Source organism: Anopheles darlingi, chromosome 2 (genome assembly GCF_943734745.1).
Source record: "Anopheles darlingi chromosome 2, idAnoDarlMG_H_01, whole genome shotgun sequence".
In the NCBI taxonomy this organism is placed as follows: Eukaryota; Metazoa; Arthropoda; class Insecta; order Diptera; family Culicidae; genus Anopheles; species Anopheles darlingi.
In genome coordinates this window covers 150,001-176,533 of record NC_064874.1, presented here as the reverse complement: position 1 = coordinate 176,533, position 26,533 = coordinate 150,001, and the positions used below count along the sequence as shown (strand labels likewise).

At 44.4% G+C, this 26,533-nt stretch overlaps 6 protein-coding genes across 15 annotated transcripts in view; 3 read left to right on the top strand and 3 right to left on the bottom strand.

Moving 5' to 3' along the window:
* Nucleotides 1-52: 52 nt before the first annotated feature.
* Nucleotides 53-2,690, top strand: LOC125948673 (zinc finger protein 180-like). 2 transcript variants are annotated; one of them, XM_049674956.1, is made up of 4 exons: nucleotides 53-292; nucleotides 361-663; nucleotides 748-1,124; nucleotides 1,190-2,690. In XM_049674956.1, the coding sequence occupies exons 1-4, from the start codon at nucleotides 152-154 to the stop codon at nucleotides 1,812-1,814; spliced, it is 1,446 nt and encodes a 481-aa protein (XP_049530913.1). In that variant the 5' UTR covers nucleotides 53-151; the 3' UTR covers nucleotides 1,815-2,690. The 2 variants fall into 2 exon arrangements, with proteins under 2 accessions (XP_049530913.1, XP_049530912.1); XM_049674955.1 differs by having other exon boundaries at nucleotides 361-1,124.
* Nucleotides 1,975-5,947, bottom strand: LOC125948671 (GPI ethanolamine phosphate transferase 1). Its single transcript, XM_049674953.1, has 15 exons — nucleotides 5,715-5,947; nucleotides 5,487-5,653; nucleotides 5,063-5,420; nucleotides 4,754-4,990; nucleotides 4,551-4,698; nucleotides 4,295-4,486; nucleotides 3,981-4,227; nucleotides 3,762-3,913; nucleotides 3,493-3,698; nucleotides 3,238-3,431; nucleotides 2,925-3,115; nucleotides 2,766-2,846; nucleotides 2,505-2,696; nucleotides 2,192-2,434; nucleotides 1,975-2,115 (listed from the first exon to the last, which is right to left on the bottom strand). The coding sequence occupies exons 1-15, from the start codon at nucleotides 5,843-5,845 to the stop codon at nucleotides 2,092-2,094; spliced, it is 2,763 nt and encodes a 920-aa protein (XP_049530910.1). The 5' UTR covers nucleotides 5,846-5,947; the 3' UTR covers nucleotides 1,975-2,091.
* A 212-nt stretch (nucleotides 5,948-6,159) lies between these two features.
* Nucleotides 6,160-15,176, bottom strand: LOC125948669 (ATP-binding cassette subfamily C member 4). Of its 8 annotated transcripts, none has more exons than XM_049674948.1 (10): nucleotides 15,034-15,176; nucleotides 12,542-13,052; nucleotides 11,162-11,293; nucleotides 10,808-11,097; nucleotides 10,169-10,575; nucleotides 8,643-10,097; nucleotides 7,923-8,565; nucleotides 7,617-7,847; nucleotides 6,857-7,553; nucleotides 6,160-6,793 (listed from the first exon to the last, which is right to left on the bottom strand). In XM_049674948.1, the coding sequence occupies exons 2-10, from the start codon at nucleotides 12,724-12,726 to the stop codon at nucleotides 6,460-6,462; spliced, it is 4,374 nt and encodes a 1,457-aa protein (XP_049530905.1). In that variant the 5' UTR covers nucleotides 12,727-13,052; nucleotides 15,034-15,176; the 3' UTR covers nucleotides 6,160-6,459. The 8 variants fall into 8 exon arrangements, with proteins under 8 accessions (XP_049530905.1, XP_049530901.1, XP_049530900.1 ...); XM_049674944.1 differs by having other exon boundaries at nucleotides 12,542-13,161; nucleotides 15,034-15,117; XM_049674943.1 differs by lacking the exon at nucleotides 15,034-15,176 and adding an exon at nucleotides 14,639-15,027 and having other exon boundaries at nucleotides 12,542-13,161.
* A 24-nt stretch (nucleotides 15,177-15,200) lies between these two features.
* LOC125948676 (uncharacterized) lies at nucleotides 15,201-17,627 on the top strand. Its single transcript, XM_049674959.1, has 4 exons — nucleotides 15,201-15,280; nucleotides 15,635-16,318; nucleotides 16,389-16,472; nucleotides 16,632-17,627. The coding sequence occupies exons 2-4, from the start codon at nucleotides 15,954-15,956 to the stop codon at nucleotides 17,434-17,436; spliced, it is 1,254 nt and encodes a 417-aa protein (XP_049530916.1). The 5' UTR covers nucleotides 15,201-15,280; nucleotides 15,635-15,953; the 3' UTR covers nucleotides 17,437-17,627.
* A 1,770-nt stretch (nucleotides 17,628-19,397) lies between these two features.
* Nucleotides 19,398-22,550, bottom strand: LOC125948678 (eukaryotic translation initiation factor 4H-like). 2 transcript variants are annotated; one of them, XM_049674964.1, is made up of 4 exons: nucleotides 22,441-22,550; nucleotides 21,467-21,766; nucleotides 21,074-21,273; nucleotides 19,398-20,732 (listed from the first exon to the last, which is right to left on the bottom strand). In XM_049674964.1, the coding sequence occupies exons 1-4, from the start codon at nucleotides 22,464-22,466 to the stop codon at nucleotides 20,203-20,205; spliced, it is 1,056 nt and encodes a 351-aa protein (XP_049530921.1). In that variant the 5' UTR covers nucleotides 22,467-22,550; the 3' UTR covers nucleotides 19,398-20,202. The 2 variants fall into 2 exon arrangements, with proteins under 2 accessions (XP_049530921.1, XP_049530922.1); XM_049674965.1 differs by having other exon boundaries at nucleotides 21,143-21,273.
* Nucleotides 22,551-22,704: 154 nt separating this feature from the next.
* Nucleotides 22,705-26,533, top strand: part of LOC125948670 (myb-binding protein 1A) — a 4,237-nt gene continuing 408 nt past the window's right edge. Inside the window, exons 1-2 of the mRNA XM_049674951.1 lie at nucleotides 22,705-23,052; nucleotides 23,117-26,533. The exon at nucleotides 23,117-26,533 is cut by the window's right edge and continues 408 nt beyond it. Coding sequence (XP_049530908.1) covers nucleotides 22,867-23,052; nucleotides 23,117-26,533 — 3,603 coding nt within the window. The 5' untranslated portion in view covers nucleotides 22,705-22,866. The remainder of the gene's footprint in view (nucleotides 23,053-23,116) is intronic.

The following is a 26,533-nucleotide window of genomic DNA, read 5'->3' as shown; positions in this document are numbered from 1 at the left end:
TGTTTGCCCGTACTTCCTTTTACTGTTCTACGCATAAAATATCCATTGTGAGCTCCCCCGGTGGCTGTCAACATAAGTTTTGGCTCGTTAATGTCGAAGAAATCATCCGGAGGAAAATTTAGTTTTAACAAAAAACCGACGGTAAACACACATGGAAAACAGCATGGTTATTCTCCCGGAAGCTTGTCGCTGCTGCCTACTTGAGGATCAAAATATGGTGCACGTATTCGATGTGCTGGACGAGTTCGGCACCAAAATCAGCGACCTCATCGAGCGCCATGGCAGAGTAACGGTAAGCATACGGTCCTTTTGGAATTAGCATCTAAGTAATTCACAACTCCTTCCAAAACACTCCCACAGATAATGCAAAGCGATTCATATTCGAAACAAATTTGCTTTGACTGTCTCGACAATGTGGCCAAATCGGAGCGGTTCTCGCTGCGTTGCCAGAAGACGATGAATTTGTTGCTCAATTTGGTGATTGAACAGCTGGATTGTAGCGATGATGCAGTATCAATGGATGAGATTGCGGTTCCGGGAAAGCATCCGTCGGAAAATGTTGTGTCGTATGTAACTTCCGGGGAGGATTCAACGGGAACAGCCGTACAAAATGCCAATGTGCTGAAGTGTGCACTAGTGGACGATTGCGAAGTGAATCAGTTGGTAAGACCAATAACGTCCGGAAAAGACGAGGATATGTCGTTGTATTGTATCCAGGAATGTGAACAAGAGAAGCATTGTCAACAGGACATGATTCAGGGACAACTGGAACTGGTGGCGGAACAGTGCACACACCATCCGGACAGCATTATCACAAACGAGAACGTCGAAGATGAATTGCTCGAGGAATCATCCGTAAATTCAACAGTGCAGGAAGTTATGCTTTTGGACAATCAAACGGATAACGAGGCGCATTATAATAAGGAAGAGGAGGAGGTAGATGAAACTGTTGCCGAGCCTCACGGTGATTATGACAATGATCCTATGACCGAACACAGGCAGAAACAGTTTGAACACTATTGCGAACAATGTGGGGCATCCTTTGTTCTAACAAAAAATTTTGCGATACATCTTCGTGCGCACGAAATGATTGCGTGTAAGCATTGTTTAGAAACTTTTAACAGGTATGTTAAGAGTTCAAAGTAAACTTTCTCAACTAATTGGTAGTAATATAATTTTTGTCTTTCAGTGTTGATGATTGTAGTCTTCACGAATCGAAATGCCGACGAGGTATGAACTACAATAGCACTTCTGAAGGTAGCACTTTAGCCAGCGAACAGCGCAGCGGAATAGTACCGTCGCGTAAAAAAACATTCCCCTGTCCACAATGTGGCAAGAATTTTATCTGCGCTTCCGCTTTATTAGCGCACTTGCGCACGCACACGGGAGAGCGACCGTTTCAGTGCAAATATTGTGATAAGCGGTTCTCCACACCTACTGGTCAAGATTTACACGAACGACGGCATTTGGGCATTAAACCGCACAGATGTGAAATTTGTGGCCGAAAGTTCACTGAAAGCAGCAATCTCGAGGTGCATGTGCGTTCGCATACGCAAGAAAAGCCACATGTATGCACGCTCTGCAATCGACCGTTTGGGCGGGTATATCTGTTACAGCTGCACATGAGGACGCACACCGGCGAGAAACCGTACACCTGTGAGACTTGTGCAAAAGGATTTACACAACAGGGCGATCTAGCAGCTCATCGTCGAATCCACAGTGGCGAACGTCCGTACGTTTGTGATATTTGCGGAAAAACGTTCACCAAGAGCAACACTCTTAGTCAGCATAAAAAGACCCACGAAAAGCATTGATTATAAACGTATGCGTCCTATTTCTCTTCTCTGTTTTGCTGTGCTATGGTTTATCTATTCAACCAATACTTGCTTTTCGGGTTCCCGCTGGTCATCCACTGATTCTTCTGTTAAAATCTTTAACGTGAAGATAGTTGTTATCCTTTCTTAAGCAAATGTTGCGATAAGCAAGAGCTGTATCTGTACCGGTTTCTCAAATATTCATTCGAGTCGGTAGAGTGATTCGTTTTATTTGATCCTTTGCTGCGATGTCTTCCCTAACTTGTTTAGCGAAAAATCATATACTCCTTCGCCGCGTTATCTACAATGATAAAAGGAATGATGGATAAAAGACTGATAATGAAACAGCATATTTTTTCCTTTCACTCAATTCTCACTTTATTAGAAACGGGTAAACCTTCTGTCTGGGTGTTTGCATCCACGAAGGACCATTCTGTTATAAGACGGGAAAATTCGTAGAGCATCATTATCACGATGGTCGTGCATTGCATGATGACGAAATGAGAAATCGAGGTACCGATATCCAACCACGAGCCTTCGTTGCGGACGAGAAAGAAAAAGTTCAAACACATCACGTCACACAAGATAAGCGTGAGTGTGAACAGCTTATTCTTCGGAACCTGCCAGCGAAAAAAGGTATAGTAGTAAGATTTGTTTCATTTGAAATGCTGAAATGCCATGCCAACATACGGAAGTTACGATCACGATAGCTCTCAACGTGCAAACGACCAGCACAACCGGAATCAACAACTTAAGTATAATCAGGCCCATCATAGTGAAAGGAGAAAAAGTTGCTACGAAACATCGTACCCAGTTCGGATCGAACGAACTGACCGTTGCCAGATTGCCCGTACCAAAAAACGATGTTAACAGCAACAGTATCTTTAATATGAAAAAGGCTATGATCAGTGATGATTCAGGATTCATCTAATATAAATACATTTTCCTTACAAAAGCCCATGTTTGACGAGTTTGTTGCACACCGATCGATAGCGCTTGTTTTTGGGATGAACTAAACCGCGTACTATGGTGCTGCGAAACGACCGATAGAAAAAGATTAGCCATTGTCCATCTTCCTATCGAAATCGAGTCTTACATTTAGCATCTTACCATTAAAGTTCCATGAGTGATGAGACACTCTGCTTCTAGCCAGCCATAAAGTGTTAGGCAGAAGGAAAGGAGAAACAGAGGTTCATAGGACAAAGAGAGCATCGTGTATGGGATACTAAGACCGCTAATTAGACCTAACATACGATCAGCAATGGTACTACGCGTGAATAGTGGCAGCAGTATCCCTAGAACTGCATCAAACAAAATTATTAATATACTTCGGGCGCTTTATGACATGCATATTGTGTAAATTGTTTAGTTAGGATCGACTTTCACGATCCTATTTACTGTCTATTTACGAACAATAACTTACCAGAAAATATCCAACACAATGCTCGATTCCGCAGTGGGATGGAAAGGTTTGATTCAATAGCGTAGACAATATACAACATATTAACCGAGTTTAATAGGTGCACCATAATGCTAGCGCGTGCCAAAAATTTGGGAAGAGTTAAGGTTCTAATGATAACCATATTGGCAACAGTCCAAACAATGATAGATGTGATTCTAAAAAAGAATTAATCATCAGATGCTTATATGTGTTACAATTCAGATATCGTGTACATACAACAAATAAACGTTAGAATCGATACGCCCAACTTTTGGGATAAGAGGGAATGCAATTAGCAGAAGCGAACCACAAATCCATCGAATCCTGACCGATCGCAGCAGGTTGGTTTCACCATTTTCAATGCTTTTCATTCCAACTGTTACAACGCAACAATGTATAAACAGAAGGACGCCCAATAGACGCGGTTCCATGAATGAAAATACCTAAAAAATATCAATTGAAAATTTGAAATCCTTATTTAAATTCTGTGAGAATTGTGTCCTTACTAGAGCCTCTGCAAAGATTATGAATCCAACGGCATATAATATATATTGCAAAGTAAACAGAACCTTGTACTCTCGCCATTTTATCACAACGTAGCCCCACACGGCAACAGGAACTAGAAAATAGAAAATTGCCAACGAAGGAGTTTTTTGTGCTGAAAATGAATTGATTCCTCATTAATCATAAGATCAAACTAGGTTATGTGTAGGAGGTATACCCACCGATGTTAAGAATTAAAACAAGAAAACCAACTAATCCACTTAACACATAGCCTACCGTTCGGCTGGTTTTGTTAGAGGAACATTCGAGCTTGTTCTTATTCGTAACAGTAAACGTCTGTCTGGTTAGCATCAGAATCCATCCCAGCATCATCATCGTTAAGGCAAATAGCAACTCCGATTGATAGTATCTTTGAAAGTATCGAATCGCCTCCAGGGTGAGGCTCATAAGCATGTCACACATTTTTTGCTGCAACATGGAAACGGAAATCTGGGTGAAGTTCATGAATGAACGTGATCTGCATAGCCTAACTTACGGCCTGTATATATTTTCCCTCCTCCGTTAAGCTCTCAATTTGTCCAACAAAATTTTCGATCATTATTTTAAAGTTGTTCTGCTTCGTTGAGGCAAGCGATTGAAAGGTTTTTTGTTCAGCTTCTTTTTGCCAATGATAATATTGTTGTAGCAATTGTTCAGCATTGTTCCACATTGCCCATGTTGCGTACTCCTGTTGTAGGAGAAAATGTTAAATTGGGCGATGTAATAACGTAATGGGAAGCTGCTTTGCTTACCTCGGAAACGTTCAGTAGCTGCCGTGGCAATATTCCTAAATTATTCTTTGGTACGGCTATTCCAAGAACGGCAGAAATGAACGGTGCTATATCTGCCTGACTGAACTGAGCAACGGGAATGCTGTGTCCATCCAGCTGGAAGAGGTTACTGTTGTTGGGAAAGTCGTTAGGACTAAACATCTGCTAGAAAACGGGTTCCTCACCTCATATCGGTTGTTTTCAGTGTCGTTCTATTCCAACTTCCTATACCTGCACCCCACGCTACAAATGGTGTTTCCGTTTCAAACGTATCCCCTGATCCGTGCGATCCCTTATCGGTCATACCATGATCGGACGTGAAAATATAAGCCGTTCTTCCATCGTATCCAGTGCTACGTTCTACTAGCGCCACTGTCGATTCAATACCTTTGTCGACGGTGATCAAATTTTCCGTAAAAAGTCTGTTTCAATTGCATGCAAAAGTTAGTCTATGAGGTTACACTAGGGTAAAGATACGCTACTACATTACTTACAACGAGTTTGGCTTATACACATGACCGGCCGTGTCTAGACCGAGAAGGTGGAGAAAAAAAATAACTTTCTTCCGTGAGAGTGCGTCCTGGCCTGTGGCAGAATCGGATAAAAACCGTCGTACTCGGTCGAAGACCCAAATGTCCAGCAAGGAAGTGTTGGCGGACTGTGCGAACAGTTCATCGTGAGCTGCGTACGCATCCGTATGGACTCGACCATCGGTTGCTCCTTGAGAAAACATGTTCACAATATCCGGACTACCCCAGCACCAACTTGCACTGGAACGATTCAGCACCGAATCGAATTCGACCGGATTTTCCTTCCATCCCTTGAACACAGCGCTTGGATCTTCATGCACGCCTGGAAACAGAGAAGTTACATAGCGCTACAGAGCTAGCGGCCACAAACCTCGGCCATTCAAATTACCTCCCAACAAGGCAGCATGCCCAGGCCTCGATTCAGTGGGAACCCGGGTGTTCGATATTCCAAACACGCCGTTCGTCGACAGAATTTTACGCAGATACTTCGTGCGGCTTAAATTGTGCTTCAAAAAAGATTCTGCTCTTAATCCATCTCCGACGAAAAGAACCAACCTGGCAATGAGTCATGCTGGTGAATAGAACTCGCGTAAAATTGGCGAAAGCCCCATCTTACCGATCAGCTGGTGGTCGATCACTCTCCCGTCCAACAGGCAATTCTTGAATTATTGGCGATTGGAAGTGAATGTAGAATATGGACAGTAGAAAGATAACGTGGATTGCAATGGCCAGTAGGAACAATTTCATGATGACGAAAATATTTCACGAGAAAAACCGGCCGCTTCCACACCTACCCGGGCCCCACGAATAAAAAAAGGGAGTCAAAAATCAAAATCAAAACAAAAATTCTAAGTTAAAAGGAAAGAAAGGGGTGTAAGAGAAGGAAGACGGGAGGTGGAGAGATTTTGTTTACATTTCGTTAAGATTCAACCGATTCGTTAAGATTCGTTAAGAAAAATTTAATCTGGCCGTTTATTTCTCGACTTTTCCGGGAAAGTCGGCTGTTGCTGTCGGCATGAAGGAATTATCATTGAAACAGAAGTATAACGATAGTTGATAAGTCAGATATGAATAAAAACATTACTTCCACCGAGTGTCGTGCCTATTTATTACACACACAAAAATTACGCCTTTAACTAGAGAAAATATCGGCTTGTATTCCTTTTATACTTCTGGCAGTGCCGAGAGCTTATACGCAAATATAAGAAAGTAAAGTACATTTCCTGATGTATAACTTTGTTCAACAGTACAAAAAGTATTGTAACGATAAGAAATAGATTACATGACAAGCTTCTGCTTCTTTCTTGTGTTCCTCCTCATTTTTCATGTCTGACGAGGATATCTTGGCGGACATTAATCGGTTAATCGGTCCGGCTGTTTCCCTCCCTACCAAAACGCCACGGATTTGGCATACCGTTCATCAGATGGCGATTAGGTTCCATTTTAGAGTAAGCTTCCGCCGCTATGCGTCTTAGAGATTCCGATTCCGACGGTCCCGTTGCATCCACCATGTCCCTCAAAATGCTTCCTTCTTGCTGCAGCAGACTGTGAGGTGTATCAAACTCGCGTGCCATACCCGCATCCATTACTAGAATCCGATCAGAATCCATTACCGTGTGTAGACGGTGAGCCACCGTCAATACGGTGCAGTGTTTAAATTTTTCACGAATGGTTTTCTGTATCAACGCGTCCGTTCTGAAATAAAATCATATTTGTAAATTTACCATAAGCTAACATTCGTTTAGCATTTAATCTTACTGTGGATCAACATTAGCTGTCGCTTCGTCAAGCACTAGAACCTTGTTATTTCGGAGAATAGCACGGGCCAAACATATTAATTGCCGTTGACCCACACTAAAGTTGGTTCCTCCTTCCGTTACCATGTAATCCAGACCAGTAATCGAGGAGCCCAGCTCCACCTCACTGATCGCTCGCCATAGATCCGCATCCGGAAAATCCTCGAAAGGGTCAAGGTTAAAACGCAAGGTGCCAGAAAAGAGGACCGGGTCTTGGGGAATAATCGAAAAAACCTTCGATCGCAGCGCATCTAGAGCAATCACCCCCGTGTCGATTCCGTCGATCATGATGCGTCCCTCGATTCGTGCCAAGCGGAACAATGCACCGATAAGTGACGATTTACCTGCACCAGTGCGACCTACAATGCCTACTTTCCAAGTCGGTTCGATAATGAGCTCCAGGTTCTTAAGTACAGCCGGAGCATTTGGCTCGTAACAAAGCGACATATTGTGGAACTGTAGCTGGCCCTTCCACGGCCAATCTCCCGGTGGCACTTTCGAGGGGTTGACCTCCGACGGGATTTCCGTGTACTGCACGACACGTTCTACGGCCGTCATCTGCTGAATTGATTCCGTAGTTTGTCGGATGCCATACTGCACCATACCGGTTAGAATGAGAGCCTGTGAGATGGCCAGACCCACGTTTGCACTATAAGTATCTACAATGGAAAGGTCAATGTTGCATGAAACATGAAACAAACGATGTGTATATAATGGAATACCTTGATGTAACACGATAAAACTGAAGGTTACGCATGCCACAAAGGCGGTACTGATGCAGTCGAGCCATAATCCTAATGCCGCATTACTAGCCATGGTCAGCTGCCACACGGCCGAGTGTACGTTCTGCAGCTCGTCAAACTCCTCACGAATCTTGTCTTGTGCATTGCTTGATCTTATAGTCGAGAGGCCGGTCAGCGTGGCCGATAAATGGGAAAACACCGGGCTGCGTGCTGATGACAACGTGAATATAGAATATTGAATAGTTTCCAAAAAAAAACACTTTTCTACGAGAAGTTCATACTCACTGATTCCTTCCAGTCGTTTAAGGTCCTGAATAGGACGAAGATACAGTTTGAGAGCCACTGCGTACAGTACTACTGCACCAATCAGTGGTAATAGCAATAAAGGATTCACGATCGTAATCATCGTTAGAATACCGATCATTACCAGCAGAATCTGGATGGCTTCGATCATCGCCTTCGGAAGTAGCTCGTCGATCGCTCCAATATCCTTTGAGAACCGATTCAGAATACGTCCTGAAGGGTTGGTGTCGAAGAAACGCATCGGCGCCGTTAAGATTCGTGCGAACATACGATCATGCAGGTTGCGTGATGCTTTCATGCAGATGTTAAAGAACAGATAGCCTCGAAAGATTGTAAACACCACAACGCCAATTATGATGACACCATAGGTGTACAGAAAATCGACCGTCGATGTGTACACTTCATCTGCGTTCACCAATCGTTTTTCTTCTTGTCTTGTCCAATAGGTTACGAAGTAATCCGAACCACTAACGATGGCTTGGGAAACCAGCAGCATGATAAAGGTAAATATTAGCATCAGAATGTGTCCACCTGATAGGAAGTAGGTGGCCCAGATGCGCCACGAAATGCTGCCTTCTGCCTGATCTTCGGCTACCTGGCGACCAAGGTTCTCAGCGATGCTCGACTGCAAATAGGGGAAAGAAACTCAATATTAAGAGATTCATTTACTAGCTTTTCAGTACTCTTGCAGTTAAAACATACCGCACACGAGCTCGGTGTAACGCCACGCAGAGAAACAGTGCTACCCTTCAACAGCTTGTACCCATCGAGTGTCACCCCGTCGATGAAGGGTATTTCGTCTTCAGGGATATCCGTTGCCAGCATGTCCTCCTCCGTTGATCCGTGTTCTTTCGCCCCCTTTGCCCCGCAGTTCAACAGCTTACCAAAGTCAACCTTTCCGTTGGCCAGCTCCGTATACGTTCCTTGTGTGACTAATTTGCCTCCCTCGATAATCACTATCCAATCAGCTTCCTTCAAGAAGTGCACCTGATGTGTCACCAGTACTCGCGTAGCGCGCTTCTGGGCTAAATAACCACGAGGCCCAATGACCTCATCAAATAAATGTTTGCCAACATGTGAATCGACCGCGCTGAGCGGATCGTCCAGTAAATAGATTGATGCGTTGTTATACACCGCGCGTGCCAAACTCACGCGTGCGCGTTGACCTCCCGAGAGCGATGTTCCTCGTTCACCCACAACAGTCTTATCACCATCCGGTAGCTGCTGGAAGTCCGTCGTCAGAGCACAATGGCGTACCACCGCCTGATATCGTTGGCGATCGTAGGGCAAACCGAAAAGGATGTTGCTCCTAACAGTACCGGTAAAGAGCCATGGTTCCTGTGAACCGTATGATACGTCTCCATTGATCGTAGCCGTACCATTCTGAATCGGCAATTCACCCAACAGTAACTGCAGCAGCGAACTTTTACCCGAACCGACGGGTCCGATCACTGCCAGCAACTTTCCGGAACCGATTTGCACAGTCAAATCCTTTAATGTTTTCTCCGTCGTTTCTTCCCAGCTTGCCGTGACGTTCTGTAGATCGATCGCCGGTCTACCACTGTTGTCCTCGAGTTGCAGATCGTCTATGTTTCGCTTCAATCCCGAGGCCGTTGCATGTGCGTTTGGATCATGTTCATCTTGCGCTAAGAATTCTTGAATGCGATCAATCGATACGAGTGCCTCGGCACCGAGTGAAACGGCCAACGGGTAAAATATCGCTGCAGTAAGCTGCAGGATATTGAAGAACTGCGCCATCGGGAACACTATATCAGCAGTAATCGCGCGTCCTTCAATAACGCAACATGCTATCGCCAGGAACAATGTCGATCGTTCGGTAAATATCATCGTGCTGAGGTAAATTCCTCGAATGTATGATGCCCAGCGAATCTGTCGTACTTCCTTCTTGCGAGCGTTCGACACCACTTTATGGAATGGTTTCTCCCAGGCATACATCTTGATCACCTGGATGCCTTGTATCAGTTCGTTCATAATGCCAACCCGTTGGTCGGTTTTTTTTGCAACACGCATCCGGATGATCGAACTGAGGCGACTCAAACCCGTCTGAACCGGAATGGTTTTGACCAGCAACCCAAGAACTCCAACGATTGCCGCCCATTGCACACGCCGCCATATTAGATAGCAAGTGAAACAAGCCTACAATCAAAAATAGGGCAAGCACTATTAAAACAATAATTTGGCATTTCTATTACTACCTCACCCATTACCTGAAACGGGAGCACCCAAACGTAATGGATGTAGATGAAACCGTAATCCAGTCGGCTAACGTCGTTCGATAGTAGATTAATCATGTAACCGGCCGGCGTTTGACCGGCGGCTTTCTTGGACATACGAAGGGTTTTGCGGTAGATCACAGAGCAACTGGCGATACGCATCCGCGCTCCAATCAGCCGCTGGCGCAAATCAGAATGATGACAACAGAAGCAACCTAATAGTGTTAACAACACCAACAATCCCGACAACCAAAAAGTGTCGTTCCACGCGTGATGCAGAAAGGTGTTGAAATCATCGATAACCGTTCCATTTGCACCAACTAGTGAGTTTGAATTTAACGTTCCCTCCTCACTGGTCTCTAACAGACCATCCGGTGGCATGGTTGTTTCCCATGTTTCATCTAAAAGTTAGAAATCATCCCGCAACGAAAAGAAAGCGGAAATTATACTTTTTTTTTTTTGCTTGGCACAATGAAAACTGATAATGGATGATAAGGTCTAGTTAGGACGTAGAATGGGCCTTCATATGTCTTATTAGCATAACAGTTGCGGACTTCCACTATGTATAGCATGTAGCACGTGTATTTCTCGATTTAATCAATAAATAATATTAAAATCTATCGTTAACATTACCTTGCAAGGCGGGACCCATACCGATACTGTTGCCAGGAGCTGGTGAATCGTTGTCTGTGCGAATACGTCGCTTTCGTCGCCGACGATTGATCATAGCGTTTTCATCAAACACGAGTTCATTCTGATGAGATTTGGTAGTCTCGGAAAACCCACTCATAAGCGGAAGGGCCATCGGCGGCAGCGTGGTAGCGATCGACAGCTCATCTAACACCGGTACCCCTAGAAGCGTGGAGTTTGTTGGTTCTTGAAACTGTATCAACAACTGAGCCAATACCACCGGTAGGATAGTTCTGCAAGGGAAGTCAGCTCAATTTAAACTAAAGAAAACACAACAAAGCATTGCAAACTTCTTACTTTATGAAAACAAAAAGGAAAATAAGAAATCCATCGAACAAACATTGCTTATAGAACGTCCGGAACAAGGCATTGCGAAGCTTTGGCCGCCTGTTGGCTATGCGAGACTGAGAAACTTCTCTTTCCCACTGTCTGTTGAAGAAAAACAAGAAACGAACATGATAACGATGCTAGAGTAACAGTCGATTAACAGTAAATCAATTCTTTATCGCCAACAGCTATGGTCTGAAGTATGTTGTAGCACTCATCACAACTTTCAGAAAATGATAACCTTATATAGTAATGAAAATGATAGCAATAGATGAGCGATGCTGCAGGTGGTCTATCAAAAACGATTTTCTAGTAAAACTTTTTCATCTGATGATAATATTCACAAGCCCTTTTTTTTTCATTCAACAAACAAGTGAAATACAAAATCATATCGCGATAGAAAACGTTTCATTCTAAAACACATCCACATTGACATAGAGCAATGCTCTATGTTCAGATGTAAATTGTTTTCTACGGCCACTCCTTGTCACTATAAATGAAATGATTAATTGATTTCACCTCGTACCATATTTTAAACGAATCAGGTGGTGGTAAAAGAGCTCACTGATTAAGCTCACAGTAGGATTTTTTTTCTCTTATCGCATCTAATACTACTATAAAAACTAATTTATGGCCAATGACACAATCCTTCTTCTTTCCCGCTGTTAACTCCTCGCCAAAAAGCTACAATAAACCTTCAAATTGCTAATGCTTCTTATTTCAAACAGGTTTAAACGTAAAATAGGCAACAGAAGTCAAACTAGACAGGTTATTGATCGCTCCCGCAGTACCGGTTCTGTGAAGATAAAAATCGTTCGTCCGGAAAGTGAGCCTTGATCCGATCCATCGGACCACTGGAAGAGTCTGTTGGTACTGAATGGCCAGCAAACCACCGTGTCCAAATATGCATTAAAAATCATATCACAGACAATAGCCTTGTAGTAGAAGTATTTTGAACAGAACGGTCGGGTTTCAAGGTTAGCGGAAGCGTTATCTTGCACGAACTGTCTACCAGAGAAATCCGTCTTGGCCCAGGTTAGTGACAATCTGTAATAGCAACGAATGAAGCTCACTTGGCGCGTGTTCAGGTCAAAGATATGAAATGACATAAATTTGGCTTGATAAATCTCAGCACACACCAGACGTTGAAAGATAACGATTGCGTTAGAAAATGATAAAAAGCTCTTGCTGATGATTTTCTTGCTAGAAATGAGAGAACAATAACGATGATTCCGAGAGTAAGAAATATACCGATACACTGATTTATTCATAGAAAGTTCGAATCCAAAGTTGGTATTATCTGTAATCGATCAATTGTTCATACAGTAGAGATACGTGCAATATACTTACTCTTCAAGCTGATCTCCAAGCTGTTCGGATCGGTCTTGCTTCAGACATTTGGTCAGATCATCCTTCCCAAGCCCCATGCGAGATCCTCGCCAAAACAGAGGCAGTATCCATCCGAAGAACAGCTGTGACAAACAGAAGGCTCCTTTGCGCGGATTCTTCTTCACCGGCTTGCGGGAACTGTCCATCGTGGCTGTGCAGTTCGAACACGTGGAGCGTGATGACACACCAAGGCAATTACTGTATTCGGTGACTGTCGCTGGACGTTCCTTTTGCGCGAGTAACAACACTGGTGTATTATGTACAGCAACGCCACTGTGAAACACATTAACTACTACCGAAACGAAACCGAAGGCACTTTATAGACGAAACAAACTGCATGTCTCAACGTTTTATTGAAACAAAATACGAAATAGAAATGTTCTTCCTTCCAAACCACCACGACTTCCCCCGTAAGCTAATCAATAGCCAACCACTCTTTTTTCGTTATCACGATCTCGAAGCCACTATATAGCTGTAAACGAAGGCAATCACTTCACATTAAAAAGTAGGCACCATCAACGATTCTTCATCCGGTCTTTTGACAATGTTCACGCACTTCCACAGGAAATTCATAATCGTACCTGTACGGTAACTCGTCGTTGGCGGAATCAAATCAAACAATAATTAATGAAATGCCAACTCACAGCACAGTCACCGACACTTTGGAGGTCAATTGTTGGAGTCAATTCACTTCCATGAGCATTCGAATATATGTTTGATTATTGCCGGCAACTGGTTACCGGTCTGTCGTTTTGGATTGCGATTCAAGAGACAGAAAAGGCCTTCGAACAGTCTGAAGTCAGAGTCACGAATAGGCTAAAGATAACCACGGTACCGGTCAGGACAAAAGTTCTTACTCATATGGCTTCGAGCATTGCGAAGCGGTGATAATGATGCGTTCTACATCCCAGCGCGCCACGCTGATAAGAGGTGCTTGATCTGGTCCAAAGAACCGATTCAATCCAGTGGAAAAGTAATGCTGCTCTACGTATACTACCCTTGCCAACCTAGACCACTTTTATTCCTTCACTAGGGTTATTAGCTAACATTTACACAATGTTAGCTAATATTTACTTCTTAAAATTAACGTATAAACCTTGGATGCGAAGACACTCTTTGTTCACTAAGTGCAGTAACAGGTAGCGAGTAGATCGGAGTCCGTTTCCATAAACCAACTCAACCATGAACCAACTTTATTACGAACTTCATGTTACTTAATTTAATTAAATTTTTCCAACAAAATGAAAAGCAAAAGGCATGCAACTCAATCAGGACATGAGCGAATTTTACAAGTAAGAATCATCATTACCCATGGCGTATCAATGTGTTGCGATAAGAGTTAAAAACAAGCTGGCTGCTGTAATAATCAACGTTTGAATGTAAATATGAGTGAGCATTAAACATACTTCAGCTACAACGCTGGCAGTTGACTTTGGAGCGAACCTGAAGCGATGCTGGCTCAGTTCTAGAAGCGCGATTACGACTGATAGTGATCCGAGTAAAAAAACAGGACACGATGAAAATACGGTTGAAAAGCTGATGGAAGTATCAATTTGCGACATTTAAATTGTGTAATGTTTGATTGTTTAGAATGTTTTAGTTGCTCATGTCCATGTACAATGTAAAACTCGGTTAACCAATCTCCCCACCAATGATAAGGGAAACTATGTAAAGGTGTTCGACACATTGCTCCTATTCCTTTTTGGCCCAATGGCTGGCTATCGTTCACGAAGAAGAATTAGGCAAAGTCGTTAGTCAATGCGGCACGTGACACGCCATCCAGCGACGGGTCACCTATAAGAATGCGTTAATTTGATTTGGTCCACACTGTCTAGCATATCGAATTCTGTATCAAGATGCAATAAATGACCAGCGAGTTTCCCAACAAAAAGGTGGAATCATTGTTGGCGTAAGTGATTATAAACCATCCTCGAGACTGAACGAAGCTAGATTCATCCGCATCATGTTTGCCGATCGCACGTGTAATTAACTGAATGCAACGGCACGTGCCTCCGTGATGAAAAGCCAAAGAACCCATAAAAAATAAACCACTCTTACGCAATAATATGGTACCACGCACGGCGCCACGGAACGCATTCCGAAAATACGTTCTTTTGGTTCTGGCACACACGGCCGTGTCTTGCGGGAGGAAAGTAAAATAACAGAACAGACAGAAACACACGGCACATACGCAAACTTCCTGAACGAACCCCTTTGCGGAGAACCTTCGATCTTCTAACGGCGCCCGACAGCAACGATTCGATCATGCGCGTTTTACTTTATGAGATTGTGTGACGAAGGAGAATTAACAAGTACGAAGGGGCACATGCTCGAACTTGGATTTATCTAAAACTGCCTTTTTACTTAATCACTTCACATTCGCGTCGGCAGAGTCCGGTCCAAACAACGGGTTATTACGCAAAGTTATTATCACCAACACAGGTAGGACTCACAACACAGGTGGGCGATCGCTGCGCCGGGATGAATGGTCGCCACGGTAACGGATCAACCCTTTCGCGGACAAACTCCAAAACTCGCGACAAAGACACACGACAAAGTTTGTTTCCGCGTGGGTTGATAGTTAATTGGCACCGCGTTCTGTCTAGTCACTGCTTAGCATGCTCGAAGAAGAACTGGAAGAAGATTCCGCGAAAGCCCTGTAATCGCACGCCGCGCCGTAATGGAGTTTTTGGATTTTCCGTAAGTTCAATAATTTAGTCTAGTCCCACTTTAGTTTGCGCACACTTTTATGTTGAAGGCGCCCTACGCACACCATTTTTTTTATGTATGGACCTTTTGACGCCAAGTCAAATTTTGACTTGGCATCAAAAGATTTTGCGCAGTGTAGAGAACGTCTTTTAGATTGATTCTACACTGGTCAAAAACTGTTGACGCCGCATCAAAAGTTTTTGACCAGTGTAGAATCAACCTTACACTCGGCAGGACAGTAAGAGCGACGAAATGTTCTATCACACACACATGTCTTATTTTTTATCTTCCCCGGTTCCTCCCTCCCTCCCTCCCTCCCTCCCTCCCTCCCTCCCTCCCTCACAGGCGCGTGCCCTTGACCTCTTGCGGAATATCTTCAATGAATCCCACGTTGCCGCTGATGTGGCCAAACCCTCAACGTACTGAGAATCCTAATTCGTTTGCACCAATCAGCGTGAATCGTCGACTGTGTGCCGTCGCGATATTTAATTGATTGATCAATCAATAGGCAACGATAGCACGCGATTCGCTCGGTACAAAGTGTCGTGGTGCGTCCATTTAAATCAATTTCAACGATCTTCTCGCTCCGGTAGCTTCGTGGCTGGCTGGGACATTTGGAGCGACCATTTCAATCGAAAGTACCAACAAAACCGGTCGTGAAGTGATGGCAGCAGCACCCAAATTAAGCGTTATTTCTGCCAAATTCACCGAAGCCACGCTTGACGAAATCGTCCAGAATGCGGGCGGAAAACGGTGCACGAGCTGGAAAATGTCGGACACCGAGTTCAAGAAGGGTGACTCTTATCTCAGCGAACTGTACCGCATCCAACTTCATGATGATAGTGGGACCCAATTGCTCGTCGTGAACGCCGTTGTGAAAACGATACCGAAGAACGTCGGACGCCGGAATACGTTCCGTTCGGCAGATTTTTTCCGGAACGAGTACAACTTTTATACCGTGGTTCTGAAGGAGTTGTACAGCTTCCAGGCGAAGCGCCAACCGAAGCATCCTTTCGACGACATTCCCAAGTAAGTCCCCAGTTGCCGTCCTCACTAAGGTAAAGTGTTGGCTACTTTTCCTTATCATTCCCTTTTACAGGTGCCTCGCAGCATATTCGGATGGGGAAAATGATTTCATCGTTTTGGAAGACCAGTCCCAGTACGGTTACAGCACAGCTTCAAGGTATGAGCGACACATGGTGCCACATTGATAAGCTCGCATTCTCGCATTGTTCAAGGCAGTATGATAAGCGATAAGAACTCCTATTTGCGGTTGCGGTTTGAATTGCATGCTTTTCATTTTGTATTTTTGCTAATTCATTCCTCAACCCTACCTGCGCAGGGCGGAAGGTGTCGGATTGGACGAGTGTCAACGATGCATGCGTTCGCTTGGTCGCTTCCATGCACTATCCCTAGCGATGAAGGAGCAGGACTCGGACCGTTTCCATGCAATCGTCCAGCAGCACGTGGAGGAGACGTACTATGAGGCGCGTCTTAAGCCTTGGTACAACAATTTTCTGCAGGTGCAGATCGATTGTGCGAAGAAAGCGGTCGCCCAGGAGTGCGCCGGTACCGAGCTCGAGCGCAAAGTGGCCAATTTCTTCGATTGCGATCTGTACGATCGGATGGTATACCTTACGCACACGCGCAACCAGAATTCGGTCATCAATCATGGTGACTGTTGGATGCCTAACTTTCTTTTCCACAACGAAACATCCGGCGTGCGCATTATCGACTTCCAGCTGGCCCGATACTCATCGCCTGCGCTCGATATTTCATTTTTTGTATACTCCTGCACTAGTCAGGCGCTACGTGAGACTCACTATCAGGAACTGTTGGATGCTTATTACGGTGGGCTTGCTGAGATGATGCGCGATCTCGGATCGAACCCGGAAGAAATCTTTCCTTTCTCGGAATTGAAGAAGGAACTGCAACAATATGCTCGGTTCGGTTGCGGTATGGGAATCGAATCGATACCGTTCTCATTGCTGGGCGAGGAGGATGTAGCGGATCTCGATCAGATCGACTCCGATAAGGCGATTCCGATCGAGCAGATTTGGATTTTACGTCCCATCGAGAACCAAGCTGGTCGGCTTCGACTGACGGACATGTTTCGTCACGCTATGGACATGGGATACTTAGATTGATGTTCAATCCGATCAGGTATAGACTAGAAAGCAGCAATGCTCCGTTCGGAAGAAGTTGAAACGTTGATGTTCTTGCACATACTATCGCATAAGAAGAAATGTTTTGAACATTTCATGAACAACATTTGAACAACATGTTTTGAATCTGCAATAAATACTGTCATCGTCGAGTACAGGACAATCCCGGACAATAGTCGCATACTGTTCTATACGTTTCTTTTAATTTTGTTTCTCTGTGAAATCATTTCAAATTGTACACCACCGCAATATACAACCCCGAGAACTAAAACAATCAATACTTTTTTAGTTTCATTTATTGATGTTCTGTCAATTATCTTAAAAGATATTTTGAGTTGTTTCAAACTGATGCTAACGTTTCCAGCAGTTGTATTGAAGTAACCATTTTAATCTGTTTTATTTCATGTTTTTCTTCGCATTCATTGGTTTCCATCGCATCAAACACTCATATCAAAGAGGGATAGCATTAGTATATGTCTTACTATTTTTACAACTTTCACACTTCTTTTTCTTATATTGGTTTTCTACTATGCTGTTTTGCCAGCAGGTTCATCCATTTAGTTACCGTGTTGACTCCATTATTTCTCATTCGTTTTCGTTCCATCAAGCTGCGCCGCGATATTGAAAGTTAATGCTATCTTAACATCGAATATGCAAAACGAAAGCGATGTTACAAGCTTTCTAATCGGAAAATATAAAACACGTCCTATTCAGAAAATTAGGAAGAGAGTGAAAAATACAAAAAAGCAACGATAGGAAGATTGAAACCAAATAAATCGACAAGTACAAATCGAAACAATTGAGTTTAAGGAATAGAATGAAAAAACCAATCTAAGCAAATGAACGAATTTTGCTTAGATGATTTATTTTAATGCTTTGATGCTGCATGCTGCTGATGACGAATAAGACGACCTTCAACAAAATAGCAGATCGTTAAATTTGGAAAGTCTTTCTTATGCGATAATCAATTCTTAAAAACGCCTACACTGTTTCGAGTTCAAATACGGTACACTCCATTACACTGCCTCATAATCATTCGCTTTTGTGTCTATTCAATGAGTTTTAGTCACACTTCTCCCAGTACAATCTCATTCGCAAGACAGTAAATGTTAGTAGACGTTACAAAATTATACGAATTAACGGTCAGACCGCATTTGCCTGTATCTTGTTCTGCGATACGTGCGCGTAATCCTTTGCGTACGCAACAGTGTTCATACCCAAAATCCAAAGAGATGTTAAAGAAAAAGGATCGGATGGCCAGGAGCTGGGTATTGTTGATGGGATAATTAAAGGAAAATGTGCTTTCACTGGAGTTATGTTGCAGCTAGTTCGGGGGAGGGGAGGGTTTGTAGCCGAGAATATGCGTGCTAGCGCATTTTAACTATTGCTTAAACGGGCGATTCAACCGTTCACCACGTCATATATCGTTACTCTTAGTACAATATATATGTATATATATATATATATATATATATATATATATATATATATATATATATATATATATATATATATATATATATATATATATATATATATATTAATTGTATTGTTATTATCATTAGCTTTTGTATTTTCCATGATCTGGTTTGTTTTCTCCCACTAGGTGTGAATAGTGAATTGTAGAAAATGCGCCCAAATCAATCAGATATAGATGACTATCCATTCGCCTAATTCATCAATCTATGTCCTTACGAATTCAGCATCTATTCATTACAATTTGAGTTTTGGCTCCATTCGTTGCAGTACACTAATCGTCTTAAAGAGCCAGCGTTGCCAGAGGATCCCACAATGACTTAATTCTAGGATGCGTTCCGCATAAGATTTAGTCATCATGTTTGCGCCGTTGCCGGGGATGTGTTTCTTCATTCTATCCGGCAATATTGCGCATCTTAACATCTTGTGTGCTGATACGGTTACAGTGAAAGGGAAAGCAAACTACATTCACTGTAACTCATTCTTTATTAACTGCATAATTAAACTGAAAAGAGAATTTGGAACCAAAAACCGACCGATTAAAGGATCAATATGTATTCATCAATTGCGATCGAACCGTACCGAATCGATCGACCGAAAAACGCATACAATAGAATTGCGTTGGCCTATCGACTATTGACGAACATACATTGTAAACATACACAACAATGATAATATGTGTAAAGAAGCTTGGACAAATGATATTGAAGTAGAACAAGAAATAAATCGAAGAACCATCCAACTTGTGTGTCTCGAAGGATGGAAATACGTTCCTAGAACTGTTTACATGGGATAATATAGGAGCATTCGTAGCAGTAAGATGTAGATGTCCTGAATTTCTGCATGTAAACAGTGACAAAATCCTATTTCTAAAGGTTATGCCATCCACGTTAGGGTTAGGGGAAAGCTTTCGGGGACATGCACTTTAACTTGAACTTATTAAAAAAAAAAGAACGAAAGCAATCATCCTATTATCATAACACTTGTATGTGGTATAATCGTTTCATTTTTTCTAGCGTACGTGAGAAGATGAAGGATTTTTTGCGTTTATGCCGGATTTTGAACATTCAAAAGTTTGTCTCATGTTTGTGTGTTGGCTGGTCTCTATCTTTTCATTCATTCATTTTCTCTCTCTCTCTTTCTCTCTCTCTCTCTCTCTCTCTCTTTCTCTTTCTCTCTCTGTCTCTCGTTCCTTCTTTCTGGTGATTTTTGCCTTTTCTCGTTGACGACCGGCATTCGCGTCTGTTGGTTTTCATTTTTACTTCTCTGTATTCAGTTGTCCCCGCCTGTTACAGAAGATGCCTTACTATTAGAGCCACCTCTGCTGCTTCCACCAGCCGCACCGTCGGCGCTTCCTTCACTGCCAACGCTGTTGGCATGCTTTCGCGCCAGTTCACCAATCTTCTCTTCACGAGGTCGCGCATTACCGAAGATAGCTGCCGCCTGCTTGGTTTCTGCCAGCGCATTCAACGGTGCATTAACCGATCGCGGTGCCAGCTTCAGTCGGGGCCGTTCCTCCATGTTGAGATTTGGGTTCGGGGACGGTGTGTAATGCGGGGCGGCATCTTTTCTCCGATCGTTATCTCGGTACTGGTTGTTGCGACCGTAGTTGCCAAATCTATTATCTTCGGCACCGCCACGGCCTGCACCAGCACCGTAATGACCGCCATCGCGATCATTGTAGCGACCTCCTCCGCCGCGACCATCACGATCGCCATGGTCGCGATTCCAATCGTCACGACCTCCACCATCCCGCTCGTCCCCAAAGTTACCGTACCTCCCTCGATTCGGTTCTCGATCACCTGTGTAAGGGGGAGGGGGGCAAATAAAACACATTAGATGAGACAGAACAGACAGACAGAGAAAATCACATTTTGCAGCTACGGTCACGGTAACATTACAGTAACACAAACTAATTTTACAGTTTTTAGTACTTATCATAGTAACACAACTAGAAAAACGAAAAACCATTGAAATATGTTAAAAATCACTAAAATTTCATGCACTACGTAGTGTAGTTTTTTGATCATCTAAATAAGCTTATGCAGTGATACTTATGGATGCTAAAAAGCTAAACAATACTAATAACAAGAGGAGTCCAAACAGGATCTCCGAAGAAAATCGCATGATCGATCGTCTTTACCGTTGTAGTTATTATTGGAACGTCCAGCACGATTTCTGTCGTAATCATTTCTTCCATAATTGTCATTACCATATGATCTTTCAGCAGGGGGTCGGTTATTGGAATGGTTCGGGCCCCCGCGATTGAATCCGCCACCGGTACCACCACCACCGCCTCCTGGTCCACCACGGTTCTGTTGGCCACCACGCTTGAAACCGCCACTGCAAGAAAATCAAAAAACGATTAAGCGAAAGAAACAAAGAAACGGCTGCAGCTAATGTTGTAACAATGCAAAATGACCTGTTATCTACCGTTTGGCGACGATTTGATAACGACAAAATTAGGCATTGACGAGAGAAATGAGCCATGACTGAATAAAATATGGCCAGATGGAACAACACTTTGAATACGTACCGATCATTTTTCTTTTGTTCGGCTACGTCGATCCTGAGCGGTTCCGGTCGATCATTCAATACAATCAATCCATCCAGTTCCAGGACGTCCTGCAAATCTTCGACCGTTTCAAATTCGACGTAACAGAAGCCTTTAAACATGTCCGTATCCTTGTCCTTCACCAGCCGCACACTTCTCACGGCGTAATCCTTAAAGATGTCGTTGATGTCCCCTTGTACAACGCCATTGGGAAGATTGCCGACGTAAGCAAGGAACGGGGGTTCCGTTGGCAAAGGCTTGCGCGGCCTATCCCCTCCATATCTGTGGAAAAGAAAGCAAGCTAGGATCAAGAGTTCGACAAAAGGATATTCATCGTTATCAGCAGGATGGCAGGATCTTTATCAGCAGGATGGCAAATGACCGGTGCCACGACCTTCTATTTTTAGCCAACCGGTAATATTCGTTTGCCCTTTTTTAAGGTTCCGGACCATCGAATGCAACAACGCATCGGCCAACAGGTACACCGTTTGCGCCGGATGGTTCCCTCGGTTCCGGTGCCCGTTGGAATTTACTTTCGTTTGGCTTTTCCCGAGAACTCGGCCGAAAAAGGCTAGATATGATCCGCGGGAAATAACGAAACCAAAACAAACTCTGGCCGGCCATGCTCCCTCGAAACGGAACCAAGGGGTTTCCGGGGTTCTTCCGGTGTTTTCCGTGAATGGTCTTCCATCGTCGATTGGAAGAACCGGGTCGGAACAAGCGATTGATTTTCCGAAAAAGGAACGGGAGTCCTTTTTCCGGCCCAGAATCTCGCCCCCGCCCCCCGTCGCCCGCCGACGACCACGAGTTTTGCCGCGCCGCCTCCGCTGGCGTCGTTTCCGTCCCGTGTTTGACCACCCCTTCATCCGGACACAGACGACACCACTTTCCACCGACAATTTTCGCGATTTTTACACGGTTTTGCACGGTTTTGCGGTAATTTTTCCGAAATTTACCTGTCGTGGGAACCTCTTCCTGCCATTTTTTTTCTCGTTTTTATCGTTTTTCTAAAGTTTTGGTCGATTTTCCACTTTTTTGATCGTCTGGTAAAACTTGGCCGATTTTCCACTTTTTCGATTTTGGCCGATTCGAAATTCCTGATGCCGTTTTTTTCTGGTCGCGAGTGCGGAAAATTCCCTTTCTGGCAGTTTGAAGCCTCTTTTTCCCCTTTCTGGCAGTTTGACGCGGCACGGACGAAACTCACCAAACTCACCCAAAAACCCCCTTTTTCACCTCTGCCATGTGCTTTTGAAACCGCGGAATTTTTTGGAAAATCGGGAAAACAAAGTGGCTAATCGTCCAATTTTTGGAAAATCAGAAAAACTTAAATCCGCGGTTTCGTGTGTGTATCGTGTTTCACGCGTTTTCCTTTGTCCAGCGGGATGAAGAAACAATCCAGCCGGAAGCTGCTGGACAAAACCGTGTTTGGGTTCTTCGAAAACTTCGGCAGCCCCGACGACGAGGTGCGGATTCGAGGGGCCAGCGCGCTTATTGAATTCCTGGGCCAAGACGGAAATGCCGGCAAGGAGCCCCCGGCAGCCCCAACGAATGGAACGGTCTCGACAGGAGTATGTAGCAAGCTCGTCTTCCTCATTCACTCGCCCACTTACCTCATTTTCTTTGATCCTACAGAAAACGGCCGAAACGGCGTACGCACTCAAGCGGTTGGTGCGGGGCGTTGGCTCCCCGACGAACGTCTCCAAGGTTGGGTACTATACCGCCCTCGTTGGACTACTGCAACAGCTTAATGGCGCACAGGATTGCCCGACTGTGACGGAGCTTTTCAAACTGGTCAAATCGGAACTGGCCGACAGCGATCACGATCCGGCCGAATCCAGTGATGCGAAGGAGAGGAATCGATTTGAGGTTCGCGTAGGCAAGGTGCTCGTTTGTGGTGCAATCATCAAGGCGGGTCTCATCCAAAGTGCCACCGATCTTGAGCTGCAAACCGTCCTAACCACCCTCAAGACTTCGATTTACAAGACTTTGGCGAAACTCGTTTGGACCTTCCTTAATGAGTTGGTCCTATGCATTAGTGGGTCCAAGTTTAGTCAAATCTTTTGGCCTCTCTTCGAGCCCTTCTTGAACGTACCCAAGGAACAGCACACGATGGATACGGTTTACTTTCTACTGCTTCTTCTCGATGGACCCCACGCTGGAATGGTGAACAAGAAATATTTTCTACGAAACTTTCAAGCTCCTTCCTTACTACACGAAAACGCCTTCCCATACCTGGGCCAAGTTTTATTTGAAATCGATTCTACCATGGCGATCAATCATCCCTTCATCAATTGCCTGCTGGAAAAGTTGCTAAAGGTGGACAAAGTTGTCCCCTTCTGGCAGGAGGGAGTCATACCGATCCTATCCTTGCCCGATGATCGTCGCCCCAAGTACCGGGACATCATGTTCCCACATCTGATCCTCACCTGGTTCGGAAGGCTTGAGGATTATTCGGTTATTCCGAAGCTACTGCAACCGGCATTGATAACGCTTCTCAGCGAGAAGCTGGAAAATCTATCCAAGTTTAGTGAAGACGTGAGGAAACTGTATCAGGAGGCTTGCAAAGCGATCGTTGAAACTTACCCCAAACTGGAGGAGGAAAGTGTCCGCTTAGCCACTTACCGTTCTTTGACACAAGGGCCCGGTAGCATTCTGATCGAGAAGTATGCTTCCTGTAAGCTCCTGCAGAACCTCTTAGCTACGCTTTCTAAAGATACTTTAAAAACGGTGGCCGAAGAATTGAAGGCGATTATTCTGGACCCTTCGAATGATAACTATGTACAACGAACATACGCCGCACATATGCTGCAACGTGTACTTTCCTTGCGGCAACTGCTACCCGAACCGGGAACTAAGGCAACTGAAAATTGGCATCTGGAGATGGTTCGCTTTTTCCTCATCCTCGGACTATTCTACTCCGCTGATGGCAAGACGGTGTTGAAGCCATCAAAACAGGAATCAGCAGTAAAAGCAGAGCTAGCCACTACAGCGAAAGCAGTCTTTTTTCATCTTCTCGAACACCGTCACGCGAACATGTCCGAGGAACGCGATTTCCTACTATCGTTGGTTCGATGCGTACAGGAGGCGTTCAAATCACCCGATGGGCTGAAAGGACTACGGAATCCTTTAACGGAAGCGCACATCGATGATTGGAATCGAATGCTCGCATCGGTCACTGAAAGGACTGAAAGGATGAACCGTATTACAGCCCACGTTGATGACGAGGATAAACAGGGAACCGTTTTCCACGTGCTGATGATGCACATGGGTTTGCATCTGTTCAATGATGCCGAGCTGGCCCATAGCTCGATCACTGAACTGGAATCCGTTATGAAGCGTATCACTGGTAAGACGAAACAGCGACGCAAGAGCCTCACGAAGGGCGACCCGGAGGAGCCGGAATGGATAGAAGTGGTTGTTGATCTCTTCCTGAACCTCCTGTCGCAGAACTCACTTTTACTACGCAAAGTGATAAGTAACGTGTTTCCGCATCTTTCCGGAGCGATCACACTAACAGCATTCAACCAGATCCTGTCGGTCATCAATCTGAAGGATAAAACGAACCCTTTAGCGGCGCAAGGTGACCAAGAAGAGCAGGATGATGATGAGATGGATGAAAATGACGATGATGATTCCGTAGATAATGAATCCAGTGATGGTGAAGAAGTTGAAACGAATGTCAAGAACGAGGAAACTGAGGAAGAGGAAGATGATGACGATGAGATCATGGGAGACGAGGAGGAAGAGGAAACCATTACCGATAAAATGCGACAAGCGGTGCAAGCTGCACTTGGGAGTGCAAATCCTGATTCGGACGCGGAATCGCTCGATCTGGACGATATCGATGAAGAGCAGGGTCGTCGAATGGATATTGCGCTAGCGGAAGCTTTCCGTTCGTTCCGCAAGAATCGGAAACCAGGGGGAAAGCAAAAGCCCACTAAAGCCGAGCAACAGATGGATACGGTGCTAATGCACTTCCGGATGCGTGTGTTCGATTTGATCGATGTGTATCTGAAGCATGAACCCGGCATGATCATCTGTCTTGAGTTGATGTTGTACGTCTTCGAAATGCTGCCGATTGCGATCCGAGAGGAAGCGAAATACGGTCCGGTGCTGAACCGTTACCGACAAATATTCCACATGCTCACACGCATCAAGCAGTTCCGACGCAGCGCGGCAACATGCGACCTAGACGCTTCCCAGTTGAACCAGATACTCCGGGACCTGATCGACAAGGTGGCGAAGGGTGCCTCGTTTCCTGAAAGAAACCAATATCTGCTGAAAGCATGCCAATTCATCGTTGTATGTAGTCAGGTGTTGGAGATGCAAAACGAAGGTCTAAGGTCGGAAGGTAAAACGAATGGTGATGTCACGGATGGTACTGGTGGAGCTACTTCAACGGTTGAAAACGACGTTTTGCAGGTGGATAAGCTGTTCGGCAAGCAGCTAACCGAATATCTCACCAGTCGCAATCCAGCAATATCGTTCAACGTATTCCACAGTTTGTTCCGGATGTCTTGGAGTGGGAACTGGTACCTTGCGATAACATTGACCAGTACAGGGCTACAGGTGGCCACTATTCGAGCGCAACGTCGCATGCAGGCTTTGCAGCTGCTCCGTGAATTGCTAAAGAACCGTCGATTCGTCAACTCTGAGCTACCGAAAGCCGTATCTTCCCTACGTACTATCTGTATAGCGCTGATCAAGTATATGGCGGATCTGGAGGAAGCAGTTAGTGGTGGTAAGAACGGAGAACGAACCATCGGCCAGAATGAATTTTATGTGCTGCTACAAGTTCTGCTGGAAATGCACAATCTGCTTAACAATCTGCAACTGCAGCAGGATCCGAAAGAAGCCAAAAAGCAACCATTGCTTCGATGGGACCGAATCGGTACACAGGTGCAAGCATTACGTCGATTTAATCTAAACTCACAAACAATGTCCTGTTATCGGCAACTCTGTCAGCGATTGAAGCTCACTCCGATTGGAAATGGAGATATCCATACCAATAGCGCCGCAGAGAAGCAAAGTAAAAAGGATAAACAAAAC

Bases quoted from the DNA above. Each gene is read 5' to 3' on its own strand.
- LOC125948673 (XM_049674955.1), top strand. From the start codon at position 152: ATGGAAAACAGCATGGTTATTCTCCCGGAAGCTTGTCGCTGCTGCCTA. The intron at 293-360 runs GTAAGCATACGG...ACACTCCCACAG, and splicing joins AGCGCCATGGCAGAGTAACG to ATAATGCAAAGCGATTCATA. The intron at 1,125-1,189 runs GTATGTTAAGAG...TTTGTCTTTCAG, and splicing joins TGTTTAGAAACTTTTAACAG to TGTTGATGATTGTAGTCTTC.
- LOC125948671 (XM_049674953.1), bottom strand. From the start codon at position 5,845: ATGAAATTGTTCCTACTGGCCATTGCAATCCACGTTATCTTTCTACTG. The intron at 5,421-5,486 runs GTAATTTGAATG...CTCTGTTTCCAG, and splicing joins GCATGCTGCCTTGTTGGGAG to GCGTGCATGAAGATCCAAGC. The intron at 2,116-2,191 runs GTGAGAATTGAG...TTATCATTGTAG, and splicing joins GTTTACCCGTTTCTAATAAA to ATAACGCGGCGAAGGAGTAT.
- LOC125948669 (XM_049674948.1), bottom strand. From the start codon at position 12,726: ATGGACAGTTCCCGCAAGCCGGTGAAGAAGAATCCGCGCAAAGGAGCC. The intron at 11,294-12,541 runs GTAAGTATATTG...TTTCTTCAACAG, and splicing joins CTTGGAGATCAGCTTGAAGA to ACAGTGGGAAAGAGAAGTTT. The intron at 8,566-8,642 runs GTATGTTTTAAC...CCCTATTTGCAG, and splicing joins TTACACCGAGCTCGTGTGCG to TCGAGCATCGCTGAGAACCT.
- LOC125948676 (XM_049674959.1), top strand. From the start codon at position 15,954: ATGGCAGCAGCACCCAAATTAAGCGTTATTTCTGCCAAATTCACCGAA. The intron at 16,319-16,388 runs GTAAGTCCCCAG...TCCCTTTTACAG, and splicing joins CCTTTCGACGACATTCCCAA to GTGCCTCGCAGCATATTCGG. The intron at 16,473-16,631 runs GTATGAGCGACA...CTACCTGCGCAG, and splicing joins GGTTACAGCACAGCTTCAAG to GGCGGAAGGTGTCGGATTGG.
- LOC125948678 (XM_049674964.1), bottom strand. From the start codon at position 22,466: ATGGCAGGAAGAGGTTCCCACGACAG. The intron at 21,767-22,440 runs GTAAATTTCGGA...TCTTTTCCACAG, and splicing joins GGAAGAGGTTCCCACGACAG to ATATGGAGGGGATAGGCCGC. The intron at 21,274-21,466 runs GTACGTATTCAA...ATTTTCTTGCAG, and splicing joins GAACAAAAGAAAAATGATCG to TGGCGGTTTCAAGCGTGGTG.